Here is a 20,119-nt window from a genome sequence, read left to right as displayed (position 1 = left end):
CTGCAGGCAGAGGGACCCCCCAGCCAGTGGCTGCCACAGCAGGAGGAAGAGGCTCGTTCCCATTGCCATGCTCCCTGGGCTCTCTTGAAGTTTGTCCAGTATTCAGGGCACTTTTTGGGATGGTTAAGACATGCCAAATTACCACATACGAAATTTGGTGACATCAAAATCCTGGCTTGGAATGGCTCAGGACCACCTTGATCTGAGGACAAGAACCTCAGGACTCAACTTTTTTGGCTTTCAGTTGGAAAATCTGTGTGAGTTTCAACATGTCCCATGGTGGTTAAACCAGCCCCTTAGAGCAGACTTAGCATCTAATTAACATGAATTGCATTTTCTTCTCTCTCTCGTCTTACATGCATATAACATTTAATAAGGAAAAAACCCACAACTACTCCTTTGCTTTTTTTGATGTTATTTTCCACGAAGGGCTTATATCTGAGGGAAATAATTTATGAAAATGTTTTCCTGGAATTTATAATGCAATTGGCTGCAAAGAATTTGTCTCTGGAATGGCTGCAATGGCAGTACAGTCCTAAATCAGCATGATCAATGTCCCCTGCCTTAACAGTGCCCCACACAAACTTATTGTCTGTCTCATTTTAATAAACAGATTATTAGGTTCCGTGACACCAGGAATTGGTTGATATTTTGAAGCAGGGAAATTAGGCAGCAGTGAATCTGAAAGATGTACACACACATACTCATGCAGGCACTGCAGGAGCAGAGGGGTGCAGTTATACCTCTCTGGGTTGCTCTCAGGCTGTTTTACACAGAGCTTTAACTCCTGCTCTTATTCTGCAGTTCTTCATGGTGACAGTACAGAGACAGCCAACCACTTCCCCAGTGGAAGATATTTCCCCAATGCTATATGGGTTATGCAGTCTTGATCAGAGCCTCCTGGCAACTTGAACTCACTGGATTTATTGTGGGGATGAAAGCAGCCTACTGTGCCCACAGTTGTTCCCACCAATATTTGTCAGTGCCAACAGGAAAGGCCAAGAGTCATCACCACCACCACACAACTACACTTAATTACAGCAACCAACACAGACCAGACTCTTCCTCACAGCCCAACTCCTACAAATGCCTCCTCACTTCAGCCACCTCTGAGCCAAGTCTCCAGTGTTACAGTGGCCAAGAAGTGCTTGCTGAAGACAATGCCCAGAATGTCCTCTTGGAAGGGACAAACCTTCGGTGCTTGTGCAGGGACTAATCTGTGGCTGCAGAGACTAAGCTGACTGAAGCAGTGAGCACTAGAGCTCAGGCTGAACATAGTAAAGGTTTCAGAGAAAGGAAGAAAGACTTCCTTTTGCTGTCAGAGTCATCTGCACTACCTACCATCCTGCACCCTTCAGGGAGGTGTGTCAGTCACCTGAGCACACACCAGACCTTACGGATGACCATTTTCCTGATACTCAACATGCATTTTTCCCTTCTTGTTGTCTGTTCCCTCCCTTATCAAACACTAACGGTTCCTCCTACCTGTAGCTACAGCCTCTTAGGACTGTCTGTTGAAGGATCAGAAAAGATCAAAAGTCTGATCAATGTCTACTGCTTAAAAATCACTTGGTGCAAAAACTCTGTGCCATACCCACAATGTATTTCAAACACTGAGGGGAATGTATTTCAGGCCCTCATTTTGGTCCTAACCTGCCTTGAGAAGAAAGAAGCTTCTGGTATTTGTGCAAACAGAACACTCCCCATGCAAAAGTGAGGCCAGACCCTGAGCTAATATGAAAACCTGTGGGATGTGCTTAGAAGTGCTCCATTCAAGTAATAACCAGAAACTCAACGTGCATCAATCAAATACTTTCACCTGCTTCCTCCCTTCTAGTATGAGCCATGCCATCATCCTGGCATATTTGATAGCATTTGATTCTTCTGGTCTGTTAATCCTTAACCTCAGTTCACAAACCTGTTAGTAGAAGGTAAGCCACCAGCACACACTAACCCAACTAACTGGATCACCCAAAAGCAGGCATGTCTTCCACTGCTTTCTTTAAGAGACCCTTTATTATCCTGCACTGGTATATGACTAATACATAAAAGAAATTCCCTGACTCAAAACCTCTGCTTTATCAAGCAGGGATGTTTTCAGATGGACTAAGACGGATATGGTTTTAAGAGCATTGAAAACAGCAGCACTTTTCTCCATTGTCTGTGATCTGTCAACTAATCAAAAAGTTCAATCTTGTTGCCAGTGAATTGCATGTCTATGCCAAGCCCAACAGAATCCTGAGCATTTCAATGCTTACATAAATACAGAAACAATCTGTTATCACTCTTGCTATTGTTTTAGCAACTAGAACTAGAGGAGGCTAAGGGGAAAGTTTAGAGCTGTCCCTGGTGTGTTCTGCTCTGCCCCCTGGCATTCATACTGCAGGCAAAACACTGACACACACTCACAGGCTGTTTTTCCCAAGGTAGAGCCAAGCATCAGATGTGTTAAACATGATTGCACTGTGCCATATGCAGACATTTAATTTTGTTCAGCCTTCTCCATCGATATTTTTAGCCTAAATCATCATTCAGATTTTCCATTTGTTACTTTTTCACCAGCAATGCCTTGCTGCTACTCCCCCAAATTCTGCCTCTGCTCCAAATCATTAAGTCATAATCCACTGACCTACTTGCTTACATTCTCCCAGATGCATTAAAACATCTACAGGAGTAACAGGATGGGACTTTCAGCACCACTCCCATCCTACAGCTGTATGCACAAGCTTTATAAACATTTCTTACACACATAAACAGATAAAATATTTCAATTGTCAATAAACAATTACAAAAACTTCACAACTTGATTTTAAAGGGGATGAACATGCCCCTACCCCCAAGTAAAAGGAATTCCATATAGTTTTCAAGACACTAAAGTGAAAAGGAGGCTTCTAAAAGCCTTTAATACACATGCAACTAATACCAAAATAAGGGTGTCACAGGGACCAAGGACAATTTCTCCCAGCTTCACGGCTTCTCCACTATTTCTCTGTTGACAAGGGTTCTTTCAGTTCTTCCACCTCCCACTCATGTCACTTTCCTCTTTAAAAAGGTACAAACAAATAAAAAATTGAGTGACCTTCCTGGGCAGCTTCAAACCACTTTGTCTAGCATTTATGGCTAAGTTATCACCACTCTGAAGAGGCTGAAGAACACATCTTTCCAATGGGCATATCTCATCAGAGATGTGTCCATCTGTGCCAGGACTGACTGCATAGCTGGAAGTTTCCACCTTGTAAGTTTGTTTGTAGTGTTGAACATCCTGGTGTACTACAAAGAAAAACTTCCCCTTTCCTTCCTCACAAAATGAGCACAAGCACTAAGGAACCATGGATAACAGCTCCAATCACTGCTGACCCTGGTAGCACTGTGGACACAGGCAGATGTCTAAAATCAGGGTCCAGGTAAGAGGCAGCAACTTTCCAGTCAACCCACTCCTCTTAGCAAAATCCAAATGAAGCCTTGTGCACTCTGCATCCTGCCTCTGCAAAAGTCAGGAACAAAATTCCCACTGATCTCAGTCACATAATTATTCCTAGAAAAATTAAAGTAGCATTTCCAGTTTTCATTGGAACAGCAGCCAAAGACTTTCTGTAGCACCAGTGGGATGGCCATCACTCCCCCTCAACCCCCTGAGAAAATGCCTGTCCCATGCAGGTCAGCTGTTTTATGGAGCTAGTCATGCCTTCTCGTCACTTTTTGCTTCTAGGAACATTAGCCAAATGACTTAGGGTTGTGGAAATACATTCATATTATGAAACATTTCCTACAGCTTGACCTCTCTGGAAGTACCGAGGCAGAGATCTCACAATTAAAATTAACCAGTAAATTTGGAAAGAATTAGCATAATAATTACATTTCAACAAAATAAACCTTACAACTATAATAACCTCTTTTGGCAATAATTGACACCAGGGAAACCAATGACGTCTGGCCCACCCACATGCTCCCTTTCTTCTGACCCACTGGATGCCACAGCACTGCTGTGCCTCTCCAGCTGTGCCTCACAAATGACCCCAGAAAGACAGAATGTTGCCAGAAAGACCTTACGAGACCCATGTATTTGCTGCAAGCTAAGAGAGATTTTTAAGACTTTAATGATTCTTCTTTCCAATCTCTCATGAAAATTTGCTTAGTGTCTCACACTGAACAATCTCACTTGATGCTTTTATAAAATCTCATGAGCTCTGCCTGCAGTCAGAGGTAGCAGTGGCCAGGGTTTAGATGCTGAGCTTTCTCTGATGAATTCAATAAGGCTGTTTGCAGGATTTACAGTGAAGTGTAGATGTACAGATGAGGAGTCTATTTTCAGCATAAGAAGGTTTTTCCTCTCCAAAAGAGATTAAAAAAAACATCCCACTGGGGCACTAAACTTATGATGCATGTCCTTTTTGGATGGAAGTTTACCATATTTTTAGGCTGGAAATTCTTTGTTCACTGTTATTGGTAAGTAAATTAAACAACCCTCAAATGACAGCAGCATCTGTAGATGTGCTCAAGTTGACAATTGAACTAACATTCAATTATAAGAAAATGAATAGCTACAGTTTTCTATAGCTCTTTGAAAATAGCTACTTTATCCTTTGGATGGACTGATGTTACATTATTGCCATTTTAAACTTATAAAAAATTTTCAGAGTAGGCAACATAAAGGACCACTGTCAGAAAGGTGCTTTGGCACATCTCTGCCTTTAAGCCCATGAGTAAGATGACAAAGCAAACTGTATGAAATAGTAAGGCAAATTGAAATGAGTCCCTGCTCAGAGCTAAATCCAGGTTTAAGTATTTTTCTGAACAAGAAACTGAAGTCCAAGGAGTTGATGGAAATCTTCCTACTGGCAAGTGCAGGTGTCTAGCCTAAAGCTTGCTATGTACCCCTGGCTTGCCAGTAACTTGGTGCTGGCAACACCCATGACGTGGCATCCAGACACAAAAGAGGAATTCAGGGCTGCCCCAGGCTGCTTCCCAAGATAGCTGCTGCACAGGATATACCAGACATGATCTCAGCTGTGTGGGAAGGTGTAAACTGTCTCCTTGCTGCACTACTCTGCTTCAGCGTGTGCCCTTCCTGGGTCCCTCACATATACTCTATAGTGTTACTACAGGGGCTCCTGAGTTGAGCTACAGCACCAGCCCTTTTGCATGCGCTAGTACACGGATTAACTCACCACAGGTACAATCACTGCCTTCTAAAACTAAATGTAGTAATCTGCACTGGGAACAGATGATCATCTAGAGAAACTGGGCTAGACTGGGCTTCCTCTGGTGGTCACCAGCAAGGCCACAGGCTGCAGGTCTGTCTGGGGAGGGCAGTTCTCATCGTCTCGTTGCTGTTACTTTGGATCAAGCAGCCCTGAGTTTTCAGATGGCCTCAGTGCTGCTTATTCTGGTGAATTACCAACAGAAGTCATGCAGCCTGGTGCCAGCCCACGGTGCTACATTTAGACTGAGAATTGCAAAGGTGAAACAGCAGTGGTTAAAAAAAAAAAAAAAGTAGTAAAAATAGAAATAAAAGTAAAAACTGGCTTAATTTGCCATCTGCTAACTCTGTTCAGTCTCTTATAGTCTTACTGCTTTCCAAATATCTCCCACCCTCTAAATAGCTGCTTTTTTATTATTTTCCTCTAGATTGCTTTGTTCTCTCCCCATGCTGTACCTCACCTTGTTATTTCCTCTCTACATTTTTACCCTCCTCTGCTCATTTTCCATTATTTCTACACCAATGTGTGTTTTTGACACACCTCCCAGTTTAATAACTTCTGCTAGTTTAATTAACACACTGCACCCTCTCCAAGCTCATTAATTAAGATATTAAATAAAGCCAAACCTTGCATTACTACTTGTGGTGCCCCACACAAATCCTCCTCACAGCCCCATAAGTTTCCATTAATTGTTGCCATTAGCCAGGTTTCAGTCACTGCAGCAGCCTTCCTGTCCAAGCCAATCTCTACTTCCATGTCACAAGATTATTTAAGACACCAATACCATCCTCTTTTCTTTAGGTGTATAGACCTGTGAAGCTACATTTTTAACCAGCTGAGGATCTGCTCTTATGCAGCTCAGTCTTGTGCTTTCCCCTCACCCACGAATGTTGAAACTCCACGCAAAAAGCGATGGGGTTTGATTTCTTCCTGCTCAGCATCACAGCCCTGGCTCAGCTGTCAGTTCAGCCCAGCCACCTTTCATTCTATCAGGGTATGTGACATGTTGCCTCTCACCTATTATTCAGATTTGCCTGCATATTAATGCTAACACAGATCTGCTTCAATGAGTTTCCATGGCTGTAACTGAAAGCACAGTTGAGTCAATCCCATTTGTTTCTCCAGTTTGGCCCCAGCTCTGCCAAATTTTGAAGACCAAGTGGGATTTAACATCTCACTGATATGTTGTTGAATGGGGAAGGTCCAGGCATGCTCTATTGATTGTGGGCCTGTATGATGACAAACAGATTCTCTTCTCCCCAAATCCAATTGGCATTTCCCATGCAGACTTACAAGAGCTACTTGTGTGACTTTAGTGCACTGGACTTTGGGTAGCTTGACAGTGACTCAATTAGCTGGAAGTAAATTGGCCTGCCTTCTTACAAATGCTTTTGTATTACTTTTGCATTTCATGGCACTGGGGGTTTGCCTAAGACCCAGGACATTTATAAAGGTAATTGGAGCTGTTCATTAGCTGGTTGTCACAGACTCTGGGACACAGTTCAGCTAGAGTCCTTCATCTGCAGATTTTCAGTTCCTTCCTTTATCCACATGCTTTGTGCTAAATCTCAGGATGATTTGAGTGATGACTTAATGAGGATTCCCCTAGTTATAGGGGAATACAGGCAGAGCTACTCCTGCTTACCCTATGCCAAACTTCTCATGCATGTACCAGTGATGCCCCATTGAAAGGTGGCAATGGGTGTAGTGTTGCTGCAGCCTGTATGGTGGCAGCAGCCAGCACATCCCGAGCAGCCCTGAGCTCTTAACTGCTCTTCAGGACAGGGTGATCATGGCTCAGGAGAAAAAAAAAACAAACAACAAAACAGCTCAGATATTTTGTCTGTCCTCTCTCAGAGCTGCCACACACATTCTGGACATTGAGCGCTAGTTCTGAATACTGACACAGCTATCTTTATTTTGTGCATATGTAGCAAGATTTCTTTATAATTCTGCTTAAAAATCCATCACTTGCTAGTGGAGCTATTCTAGATGAACAATGAGGCAGTTCCCCTCCAAGTGTACCACAAAGGTTTCATGTTTTCTGTTTGTCTAATATTATCCTCTCCCTTTACTTCTGCCTCTTCCATGGCTCCTTTTAAATTCTTCTGCAAACTCATAATTAATTCATCTTGCACATTTTGGTGGCACTGAGGATTTCCCAGTTCAGCTAATGAGTACAACACTGCCAGTCAGAGCTTCGTGAAGACAAGGAGGGAAGAACCAGTTAAAGTACCTGGACCAAGGGGGAACCATTAACTTTTAGCAAATCAGGCTAGGATATACTGGCAATATTCCTCTTCTGACCAGTAGAGGGAAGTCATGTAAATACACAGCAGTCTGTGCAGTGTGATTTTGTTATTCCCCTTCCTGCAATTCTTCTTTGGTTAACTCTCCTTCTTCTAGCATAGGGCCAGGGGGAGGGTTGGGAAGATACATGTCAACTCCATAGAAATTAGGAATGGCAAAAATTGCAAGGAAAAGGTATTATCAGTTATTAGATCAACTAGTGTAGCTGGAGAAGTCAGATAATGTTTCAACACATCTGCCTGTCTTCAGGTCTGCATGGCAGCACACATGTTCAAAAAAACCTGTTAGTTTTTTCCAGTAATACTCATTGATGTAATTGAAACCAAAACAGAACTTGTCTACCTACAAACCTGTCTTGCCTGTGTCCACAGATTGTCACAGCAGCAGTAACATGACCCCAGAGAAAGCCTAGTGTCAGCATCCAGGATGGCTAGCCTAGCCTGTAAGAAGACAGAGCATGGACCATACCCCTGAACTTGGTGTAGAGGAGCTTGGTTGTACAAGGAGGATGTGAGAAGGCTGAGTCACTAGAGAAAAACTTGACAAAATTAATATGAAGCACCTACCTCAATGTGACTTAAAACTTCTCAAGATGGCTTAAAGAGAAGACAATAAGTCATCCCAAAATCTGGGGTCTCTAGAAGAGGTGGGAGAAAAGAAGCAATGTGGATTCCAGCCCTACAGGGAGCAGCAACAGCTCTGCTAAGTAATGAAGGGTTTGCATGAGGAGCAGATGTAGTGGAGACCAGCTTCTACTGGGCACCATTGTGAGCAGCTGATTAGCATCCCAGAGGGAGCAGGAGCAAAGAAACATTCAGATCTGAATTGGCAGCTTCCCCTGCTCTTAAATAATGCATCAATGAGAGGGAGATATCTGTGTCTTCCACACAGCAACCCACTGAGCCACTGCTGCCATGGGTGAGGACACCTCCAAGAGCTGCACATCACTCCTCAGGCACAGTCATCCTGGGACAGCCACACCTCCAGGCATGCTTGACTGCTCAATTTGTTTCGGCCCAGTGATATAAAGGGGAGAAAAGACACTAATAGATTTTGACTGAGACGCACCACTTAATCCTTTTTTCTCCATCAGTAAGCTCTCTTGCTTTCCCTTTCTAGCAGGCATTATGTAAATTGAGAGTCCCCTGAAGTGATATTTGCAACTGCAGGATCATAGAAGAAAGGGCACAATGCTCCTTTGCCAATGCAACCCCCTGCCCCTACTATTCTTTTTTCAAATAATAGGATACTCACAGTAAGTACTAAAAATATGTACTCTACCATTCAAGCACTTAGTGTTCTTAAATGCCACTTTGTTCAGGGGAAATAGTCCTTGTTAAACACGAAATTCACTGGGAACAAAATTTATATTGCAATCTGATTTACTATATTTTTATATATTCATTTTTTCCTCCAGCTGATTACATCAGCTAAATCTCTCTCTAAAGCACCATGCAGCTAAATCAAATACTCAAGGGAGGCTGTTGATAGCTTATTGATGATGTTGGGTATCATCAACTGCTGCCTTATGTCTGAACTTCACAGACACTTCCTGGGGCTCGGATGATGCCCAGTGAAAGGGTCACTGGGAAAGAGCAAAAGCTTGTATCACATTGCTATCAGTGTATGTGCTGTGATCATGGCAAATAGATGAGTTTGGTAATTTTAGTAGAAGTAGCAGCAAACCAAATGAAGTGATAAGACACTGAAGCCCTACATTTTCCATGGCAGAGAGAAACAAACATCCTCAGAGACTAAGGCTGACTTAGACAAAGATTACTCTGGGGCACTTAACAGTAGTTAAAGCTTATTTAAACTTGAACCACTGATTGTGTCTCCACTATGAAAAAGGTTGGTTTTCAGCATCAATTCATGACCATCACCAGGAGAGAGACATTTAAAATACATACAGGGATCCACTTTCCTGTGCCCTGAGTTTTCTTTCTTTTTGCAATGTTGAAAGCCACACCAAACAGATAGCCTGGTGTTTTATTCAGAAGGATTCTTTTTTCAAAGACAGAATTGGTTGCTGTTTCAGAACGTTGCACATTGGTATTTTATTGCCATGAACTATTTGGGATTAGTAATGTAGTATGGATCATACTGCCTGGAGTCCTTCACATGGGGTATCTGCTCTGTGCTGTTATTTGATTCTCAACAGTGTTGTTCTCACTTCATTAAAAAAATGTTCATTAATTTATACAGAATCACAAGTGACCTACTGAATATTCCCCGCATTTTCTGGTAGCTGCATTTATATTTGCTGTATAATTTTGGGCAAATGAAGGACTCCCAGTCCTACTCAAGTTAATTCATATTGGTTTTGGTGTTCTAGAAATTTCATATATCAGCTGATACATCAATTATTTAGCTTCTCTCTTTCATAACTATATCCTGCAATCTCATTCAGTTCTCACCTCATCTTCTGCCACAATAAATTTGCTCATCGACATAAATGACTATTTTCTTTGAGCAGAACTTCAGTGTTTGGCCCTTAGCTTCTGTGAGAGCAGCTTTGATGCCCAGGGCAGATGCAGTGCTCAGGTGCTTCCTTAGCTTATTTGAGGCATCAGTACAGGAAGAGTCTGTGTGACTCATGACTAAGGATGTGTTTAAGGAAGGAAGGAAGGACAGAGGGAGGTCTGTCCAGCACAATTGAGAAGAAAATATGCAAAATCATCATCATAACCATCCTGCAAACTTACATTTCTCACTAATCCCATCTGGCCTGGTCCAAAGGCCATCAGATTTTGGATTTGGATCAATGTGCAAACACCTTTGCCTGTTTAAAACCCACATAGAATAAAAAGTTGGCTCTGTTTATTGGCAGAGGATTTAGCAATAGGAAGAGGTTCAGTCCAAACCCTTTCTCCATGTGTAGCTGTTCCAAGAGCTTCTAATACACAAGGGCTTATCCTTGACCCTACATCCTCCTGCTTCTACTGCAGGATCATCTGGCTTTCCATCAGCAGGACACTATTAAGTAACTCACGAATAAGTCACTGAGTAGCTGAAGCAAGATGTTAAAAAAGAGGATCTCCTCTCTGCTTTGATAGCCAGTTATTAACTAATTGGCATGGCAGTACAGGGAAGGTTGCAGGTGGTTCTGTAACCCATCATGCCAAAATGTGAAGAGCAGATAATTTTTCTTTCATTATGCTCTTGTTCTGCACAGTCTTCAATATTGTCAGAGTGCTGTATGAACTTTAACCAATTAATGAAACATGAACTGCTTATTAGGTGACCCAAAAGGTCTCTCCCCTACGATCTATGAATAACAAATCAAAATCAACATGCTGGTGATAAATGCATATGCATGAAATCTTTCAAGACACCATGGCTAAAATAGCTAATAATAAACATCAAAGTGTTCTCAAGAAAGCAAAACAGGAAGGGAATACAAGCCAGCAAAAAGAAAGCACTCCTCTGCTAGTCACTTCCTAAGCAAGGTAGCATCAGCTAAATGATCAATAGGCGACCACTACATATGATGTTTACATCTGATCTGCATTACTGCATTGCTGTGCTGAAGTGTCCAACAAGGCTCATATCAGCTAGTACTTCCTTCATTAAGATTTGCCTTCATATAAAATTCACCTTGATTTATGAGTTTGCATTCAGTGCTGTAAATTTTAATGAGACACTGCCAAACTTTCTACTGCGTTCACCTGCTGGTTGGAGAGTAGAGATATTTCAAGATGAAAACAAACTAAAGATGGTTGCAGAAGGCTTATTATTATCAAAGAATGGAAAATAATAGAATTGTGCATATGCTCAGCCTTCTGCTACCATCAAGTCATTGTGTATTATAGTTTTCTGTTACTGAAAACTAGTCTACACACCATGTATTTCCTTAATCATGGATTTATTAACTCACACACAAAACCCCACAATGATTATTTTGCTTTCATTACCTAAAAAAATGTTGGGTCAAGTTTTCTTGGAGTCTGCTGAATAGAAACTTACTTGGGATTAGAATCTGGAACTTCAGGTGTTTTCACTTTCTTTCATACATACACATTTTAATTCAAATGGGCCTATATCCAAGTTCAGCCCAACCCTCATTTTCCAGAAGGTAAATTTCAGCTCCTCCATCGTTCGAATGTTAATTGTGTAGCATCACAATAAAATCACACATGCTCCTTGAAGGCATGAAAAACTCCCTCCTGACCCTGAGAAAAATCTGCCACTGATTCCTAAATATAAAGATGGCTAATAACAATTTCTGTAAGTAATTACACAGCACAGAGCAAACAGAGCCTTCCTCTTGCTGCACTAACATTATATTCTTCAAGGGAACACAGAAGTGGCAAATCTGTAGCATTAAATGAGACATTTTCAGGCAAGAGTTTAAGAAAGGAGGGACAACAGAGAAGATGAACATAAGGAAACATTTAACAAGAATAGAGAAAAGGGGCTTCACCTAATAAACAGATTTTACCCTTTCTGTAAATATCTCTGCCTCATTCACCACGCTGAAAGGGTATGACTTTCAGTTCTTCTTAGTAAGTAGCCCCTTGCTCCTAAACATTTAGTTTTGGTCTGTCCAATGACTGCAGATTTATGCACTTGAACTCTTTCACTTCCTAACATTCTATAAATAAGCCCCATCTGGTCTGTCTCTCCTTGTGTCCAAGTTCCTTCTCCCCCAGCCTAACTTATACAGTCCCAGTTAGCTAATACTTCACTTTAAATAAACTAGACTTTTCAAAACTTGATCTAATGCTTAGGCTCTTTACGTCCCTTGAAAGAAGACTCTAACAGCTGCTCACTGTTACTACAAATGAGATCAAGTATTCAGAGATGGATCTATCAAAGAGGTCAACTCCCTCCTGATACTACATTAACTAATCTGCTGCTATTTTAAACTTTGCTTAGCTTTGTTATTACTTCTACTCCACTGCACCACTCAGCACAGACATACTGCATTTCATAATCCATTTACCCAATTGATCAAGGTCGTTCTGTGAACAACTTCATCCCTCTAAATTGTAACCACTCCTATTTTAGCATCACCTGATAACACATGATCGCACAATATAAATAATGAAGAAAATGTCCACACAAAGCCAACCCTGTAACTACCTGCTTTTGGCCACAAAAATAAATTTCTCCCTTTTTCATTGTCTGCTATGTAAGAAACAAGGGAATACTCTTTCTCATCTCTTTATTCATGCAAACCTTTCTCATCTGGGTCTTCTGATTGACTTTGCCACAACTACTAGCACAACTGAAAGGATTACTTTCATAGTTGGAAGCTTACAGGATTAGGTCCCAGCTCTTTACCTGTCTTAATAATTTATTACCTAAACTCTATATGCAGAGTGTGTAGAATAATACATCCTGTGAAACTTTGTTAAAAGCCTCTGAAAATCCCAATATGTCTGCTGCTTCCCTTCTATCTAGATCAATATTTATTTAATTTTAAAAAAGAAATCCAATTTGCTTGACATGATTTACTTTCCACAAATCCATGCTGACTCACACGATTCTGCTGCACCCTTAGCAAACTATATGCAACCATAGCCTTCCTAGCAGGCAAAGTATTTTTGAGACTGCATTTATAGGCAGCAGGATGCTCTTAGGAGCTGCCATGCCCAATAAAAGAAATCCAAGCACATGCTTATTCTCAAACTGATCTGTTATTTTCCAGCTCAAACTGTGTTCCCTTAAAACACCAAGACAATGTTGTCTCTTTTCAAATGATTTGATGCAAGCTCTTAGTTCTGATGCGTATGCACATTGCAAATCATGGCCATGTATCAGGAGTCATCCTGTGCCCAGCATCATAAAATCCCTGTGTAGAAACAGTCCTCAACAGCCAGGGAGTTTAAACTATGGCAACAGTCCCACCGTTGATCTTATTGTTGGGTCTCAGTCAGAAGCCAGGCCAGATCAGCAGAAACAGACAATCAAAATGTCAACAGCACACAGCTATACAAAGAACAAGCAGCTGCAGTGCTTCCTTCTGTTTTGTGTTCATGACCCAAATAATGCTCCACACTGTTCAAGTGACCTTAGGCAGGCTGTTCCTCCCGTGGTGACATGCAGCCCCTTCACCCATCCCACTGCTCACTTCTCTGATTCCACACTTCACCAGAAGATTGATGCTCAAATACTGTGATGCACTCGCTACTGTCCCAGCATGTTGTCCCTTGCACCCTTGGTCCTATCTGCTCAGATAATGGCTGGTGTTCTCTTTAGCAAGCAGACATGTCAACAGAGTATGCCACTCATCTTCCTCTAAGTCTTCAGCTCCCAACTCTGCTGCAATCATTGAATTCTGCATGGCTGCCTGGGGTAAGTTCTGTCCAGTACTGATAGAGGGGGCAGAACCCTCTGCTTTCTCATTCCCTCCAAACTGGAAGATCCCAAAGCATTTCCAGAATCTCGTCCTAGCAATAAGCATTTTCCCAGCTCTTTGTCTAATGAATTTTCCATTTTTATTCTTCCTCCCCTCCATTTCCTCTTACCACACACTAGCAATGCATGGAACTGAGCTCTTACTGATTTCTTAGTGGACAATTTGTGCAGGTACAATAGTCAAAAGGGGCTAGAATATCTTAGTATGCACTTGCCAGACTGGCATTCATCAGGACTGTGAAACAGAACAAAATCCCATTGCAGTAATGGGTCTTTTTAACCCGTTTGTGACAGTATGGCTAAATTCCCCTCCAACCCCACGTGTCATGCCAACAGCTGGGCACAGAAACACAAACATATTCAATTCCAACCACAACATAAATACAGTTTTTTTTCCCAGTAGTATCAAGCAGTTTGTGGTGCTTCTCATCAAGTACCCTACCTTGAACTCCATAGGGGTGTACTTCTCATTCTTGGGTGTTGTGTTGCCCTTGTAATGGAGATGATTGGGAGTGGTTGGGTGGATAACAGTTGACTCCTGGGACTGCCTCTGACAACGCTGGCAATACACGTAAATCACAAATGTCAGGAGGCTGGAGCCAAAGAAACAGGAGACCCCGGTGGCAATCAGATGGATGAGACTAAAACCTGCAAGGGAAATGACAAGAGATGCTAATTTTTAAGAAGAGCCTTTTTCCCTCTCCCAACAAGACCACAGGTGCAAATCAGAGCTCTGACATCTCAGGATCGACATTAATAAGCTGTTGAAGCCAGAGTCTTGTGTTCTAACATAAACTGACATAATCTCCCTGCAAATCAGTCTCCCCACTGCAGCTCTGCCTTGTGCAGTTTAACAGGTTCATGCATTGTTTTCTCAAAGCTCCCTGCCCGGTTCTCCTCTCCTCCTCTATTGATATTGAAACTAAACATTATGTTAAGCTGACAGCTAAAGAAATGAACCATACAAACAATGCACATTAATGGATTCCAAAGCATGTGCGTGTCATGGAAATAAGGGGATAAAAATGCCTAGTGTTTCTCTGAAGGGGAAGGAAGGGAAGGAAAAAACATTTTTCTCGGCTGCCCAAAATGCCTGTGGGACTGTGTGTGAGGTGAGGGAAAAACACACTCTTCCCCTGTGTAATCCAATTGTGCTCAGCTTTCTTGCTTATTCATGGGGCAGCACTGCCTATGCCATGTCTGCACTACCTCTGAGGTGTATTTGTACTGCTAAGTGACACAGGGGTCCTCAAGGGAACAGGAAAAATAAAGTGGAAAAGGAAAGCAGAGAACTCCTTGATAAACATTTCTGTGATGGCTTTTTCCACAAACTGCAAAGACAGGAAGCTACAGTGCAAATATTTCAAAGACAAAAGATCTTGGTGCATAAAAGCCTTCTACAGAGATCTCTCCATGCGGGATTGCAGGAGCAACCTTCAGGCACAGGCTGACCTCTGGAAGGAGCTGTAGTTGTGCATCCCACGCACTGGGAGGCATCTAACTCACAGCTCTGGCTGGTGGGGGGAGGACAGTCAAACAGTAGTCCTATTCCTCCCTCACCTCAGAGAGTCTCAAACACCATGGTAAAACCAAGCACCAACAGATCTCCACTGACAACAGAACAAACAGTAATGACCTTTACAGCCATCAATTCAACGAAGCAACCAGAAGCAATCTTGGGTGGCAAAACTTTATGACCCTGTTGTCTTTTCCTATGTGCAGGGGAGAAACTGCAGAAAAAGAATCAGCAATGATGAGTCCAAATGCAACTGCCTGTGCTCTGTCATCTGTCAAAGTAATGGGGCCCTAGTGCCTGGGGAAGGACCTCTGACTGATGGCCCCCCAGGGCAGCTGTCTTAGGGGACAGCCACGCTGGTCAGTGGCAATGGCAGCCATAAAATTCCCATAATACTTTAAATAGCCAATTCATTTGGACAGACTGCTGTGTTGACTTGACTTCATGCAGATAAATGGAGGGACTACTCAGAGAGTGGCTTTAAATGAAGCTCATTCTTAGTCCAGTCACGGTGTACATTTCTTTGGTGCCATCTTACATTTTAACTGATATGCTTTTCAAATAGAGAATTTTGCCCATTAGTCTGCAGCTCTCCTCTAATCTTTAGTTAAAAAATATTCTCCTGAGTTTAAAAGGAACACAGCCAATAGAGTTTTACAGCAAAGTAGTGCACTTCAATCATAATTACAGTAAGGAACATACAGAATTTATTAGACTGACAAGCTACATTTATTTTTTAAACCACACTATAAAATTCTACTGCAAGATTACCACTTTCTATTGTGTTTTGGATGATGGTCCAAAAAAAATAGCAAAAAGATGATAATTTCCTACTAAATGTTGCAAGACTTTTCCACAAAGACATGTCCTTTTAAAAAGCTTCCACCTGCTTTACGTCACTCATGAGAGCTAAAACACACAATATGCAACCGTGCTCGGTGAAGCCACATGACACACTGTCACATTCTCTTCCTGTCCAGCTTTGCTTATATTGCAGTGAATGTTTCATTTGAGTCTAGTGGGAGGTGCCCTGTCCATGCAGAGGGGTTGGAACTAGATGATCTTTAAGGTCCCTTTCAACAGAAACCATTCTATGATTCTAGGATTTCACTGCTACATTTACATATTCACTACAGCAGGAAATCCTTTCTAAAACATAAAGCTCTCTTCTTATTTTCCTCTCACCTTTGTAAGGCCCATCTGATTTTTCAGGTGACTTTTAGCTGTATCTGAGGGAAAAACCAAACTATTTTGTTTGCAACACATGAGCTCCCAAGGGGGATCATTTAAAAAATATAGATTTTCTGAGATGCACCGATAGAATTTCTATTGATTGGCTTCTTTGCCAAATATTGTAGAACAATAAGTAATAAATAATATTAGCTATGGTAAAATGCAGATTGTGACAGCAAATACAATGGTGGTGGTAAAAGAAGGATATGTGGCTACAGTGCACAACAGCAGAGTGCAAGACACAGCAAGGAGTCCTGCAACTGAAGCAGGAAAGTTGCACCCTCTGGGGGAGAAGGAGTGACGCAGAAAGCCAACTGTTACATTGAAATCTTAATTCCATTGATTGCCCCACAGTCACAAATGGAGAGGCCACATTTCTGTGCCACAGGTGGCATGCCTTTTTTTTGCCATGATCTCCACAGGGAGAAAAGATTTTGGCAGTCTGCAGACCATCTAGACTTCAGGAAAGCAGGGATGTGACGCTAGCAGGAATTGACGTGGTTGTTAATGTGAAACCAGCATTTTAAAATGTGGAAGGAACCTGCCATTTTCTTCAGACTGAATTTTTATCATAGAGGTTCCTAGGGTAGTGGAAAAGTGACACTAATGTCTGGGTCTTTCCAAGCTACGTGCAGAAAGGAGACACAACTGCTCTAAGAGGTAAGGACCTGAATGAAAGGAAGAGCTTGTGTGACAAGTATAAACTCTAATCTCATCCTGTATCAGAAAGGATCTGCCTAAGACACCCTGTTCACTGCAATCTTTATAGGTTACTTAGTAACATCTGTCTCCAAACAGCTGGAGGCTTGTAGTGGTGCAATGAGGAGTATCCCTTCCTTTTGCTTGAACCATTTACCCTGTGGTTAAGAGACAAGCACTGTGCTCCTTGGTAATTAATGACCCTCAGTGGCCAACCCAAACCCTGAAATAAATAAAAATCTTGGAACTGACAAGTGGACATGTGATACATTCCTCCAGTCTGACTCAGACAGCAAGACTCCAGTGGAATTAAGGCTATCAGTGGGATATGAGCTGTATAGATTAATGGTTTGGTTGATACTACACATGGAGAAAAGAAGCCAGGTTAAGATAAAATAAGATATATGGTTAGTGGTACCCTACCTCCACAGTTCGTGTTCTCATCAATGCTGGAGGCTGGCAGGATCACTAAACAAAGAGAAGATTGGAGAAAGTTGTCATTTTGCCATCACTTTACTTCTTTAAGTAATTAAGCCCACTGTGCTCCAGACACGAGAAGCTGCTCACATGCTCTGCAGCAAGCTGAGAGTCTCTCCAAATTGAATGGTAAGCTCAGAGTGTGAAACACATATAAAAAATCCTCTCCAAAGTCCTGACAATTCCAGTACTGTCACCTGATCACTGTTTAGCTTCTTCAATTTAAGGGAAAGAAGACAACTGAGAAAACCACGACAGAGAAGAATACCAATGCCCAGAGATCTCAGATTTTTAAGTCAGGGCACTGTAATCCAGAAAAGAACATATGGAAAGGGGTTACTCAGTCTAGACCTATATCAAATATTTACCTGAGAGATTCAATTTCCACAAAACACAGCATGGAAGATGTTGATGACCATCTGTCCATCAACAGTGTTGCTCTGTTAGACCCTTGATTAATCACCCCACCTCACACACCAGTTTTCTCCATCTGCTTTACTTTATTTCTTTGCTCCTTTGGGATGCTTCTTTTGATACCCAAACTCAAGGACCTTCTGTTGCTTGTATCCATAGCAAGATTAGAAATAATTTTTTAATCCTACCCAAGATGAACTTTGCAAGGTTAGAAGTTTCAACTCAGATTAAGCAATTCTAGTTATTTATTACAAATCTAGGTAATTCTGTTTCAAAGAAAAGCTAGGCTGCCTTAAAGGCATGCCAGTTACCCTGTGCCTGCCACAGGGGAGTTTGTAACAGGTTTGTTTGTTTGCTTGTTTTTCTAGAAGCATCTGAACCAAATTTATAGTAAAGAAAATCTCAGCCTTGCTCAACAGTCTGGGCATGAATTGCTCTTCTGAATTGGCCCACCCTCTTCCTCCTGGCTGACACTGTACATACCAGGAATTTCATTATACAGGCAATCCTGGTACTGTGTGCTGTTCCCAACACACTGAGAAGAGTCTGGGCTGTGGACTTGGCAGTAACGGCTGCGGTACTGGACACCCTCTTCACTGCACAGGCTCCACTCTGACCACTCTGACCAGCCACCTGAAAGCCAAGATCAAGAAAACACACAAACAACGTCACCAAGAAGGACAAGGATCCCTTATAAATACCAAACTTCTCCCATGCCAAAGCATGTCTAGATCTTGACCTTGGCCTGTCTTGCACATCTAATCCAGGGGCCATTAGCGGATTTATGTTTCTCAATGCAAATAACAGTGCAAGCATCATACCCTACTTGTCAGGTTGTTGTTTTCATAATACAGACCAAACCAACCCTTGGTGGAGCACTGCACAACATGGAGTTGTCTTAAAAGCTCCTATATCAGTTCTCTAGTTAGAGACACAGACAGACCTGGGTGGGACAATGTTGCATTGGGACCTCCAGGTCTGGAGGCAGCCTCCCAGGGATACCTCAAGCAGCCAGCACAAGTTACAGCAGTTAGTCTTGCTGAGGTTCCTGAGGGAAGGAGTCAGCCTGCACTAGATCAAAAATACACAAGGGTGGTTCAAAACCAGCACAGATCTAAGCCCTGTCCTCTGAGTTGTAGCATGTGTTCATCTGCCTGTCTGTGTAAGAAAAAAGAAAGATTGTCCCTTCAGCAATTGCACAGATTGATGCTTCATGACTCCTTTTGTTTGCACTGGCGGCTTCCATGTTGAAGAATCAAGCTCCTGCTTTTTCAATTAGTTTATATGGTTCTGCCATTAACAGGATTTTGCTTGTCTGGCACCAGAGCATGGGCTAGTGAACAGGTAAAGAGGAAGGTGATGCCTTGTAATTCAACACTGGGATGTCTCATTTTTTCCTGGCTCAACAGACACTTACTGATTGGATAGAAAAGCTTCTAACTGGTGGTGTTTCTGAATTATTTTCTGAACGTTTTGCAGATGTGTCTTTCTGCCACCACCACCCAAGTCAACTGGAGCAGGGACAAGAACTGGCTACCTTCACATGGGTGTGTGTTGCAAAGGGCCTCCTCAGTGTGCAGGCCAATGCAGATATCCTCTCCACTAGATGGAGCTGGATTGGTGCAAGTCCGTGTGCGCTGGTAGTGTCCTCCTCCACAGGTTGCTGAGCAGTGAGACCAAGGAGTCCAGCAGGACCATGAACCTTTCACTGAAGGACATTGAAAAGCAAGGAAAGAGAGGTAGATGCTGGTGGTTACTCCTCTCACAGTGACAAAGATGGAGAGCCCCGGTACCTCACCTTCCAGATCCACCCTGCCCAGGCTAGCTACCTGTTTTTTGCTCCCCAGGACATTTGGGCCTGACAACAAGAATTTCCTACCAAGATTGGGTACAAATGTACTTCACT

General features: G+C 42.3%; 1 protein-coding gene across 1 annotated transcript in view; it reads right to left on the bottom strand.

The window, feature by feature from the left end:
- Positions 1–20,119, bottom strand: part of SEMA5B (sema domain, seven thrombospondin repeats (type 1 and type 1-like), transmembrane domain (TM) and short cytoplasmic domain, (semaphorin) 5B) — a 131,788-nt gene that overhangs the window by 2,833 nt on the left and 108,836 nt on the right. Inside the window, exons 17-20 of the mRNA XM_009996033.1 lie at positions 19,751–19,921; positions 18,697–18,846; positions 17,746–17,790; positions 14,317–14,522 (exon numbers count right to left, since the gene is read on the bottom strand). Of these exons, the coding sequence (XP_009994335.1) occupies positions 14,317–14,522; positions 17,746–17,790; positions 18,697–18,846; positions 19,751–19,921 (572 nt within the window). The remainder of the gene's footprint in view (positions 1–14,316; positions 14,523–17,745; positions 17,791–18,696; positions 18,847–19,750; positions 19,922–20,119) is intronic.

This window comes from Chaetura pelagica, unplaced genomic scaffold, assembly GCF_000747805.2.
Source record: "Chaetura pelagica isolate M959 unplaced genomic scaffold, ChaPel_1.0 scaffold3, whole genome shotgun sequence".
NCBI classification, from domain to species: domain Eukaryota; kingdom Metazoa; phylum Chordata; class Aves; order Apodiformes; family Apodidae; genus Chaetura; species Chaetura pelagica.
This window is presented reverse-complemented; position numbering and strand designations above follow the sequence as displayed.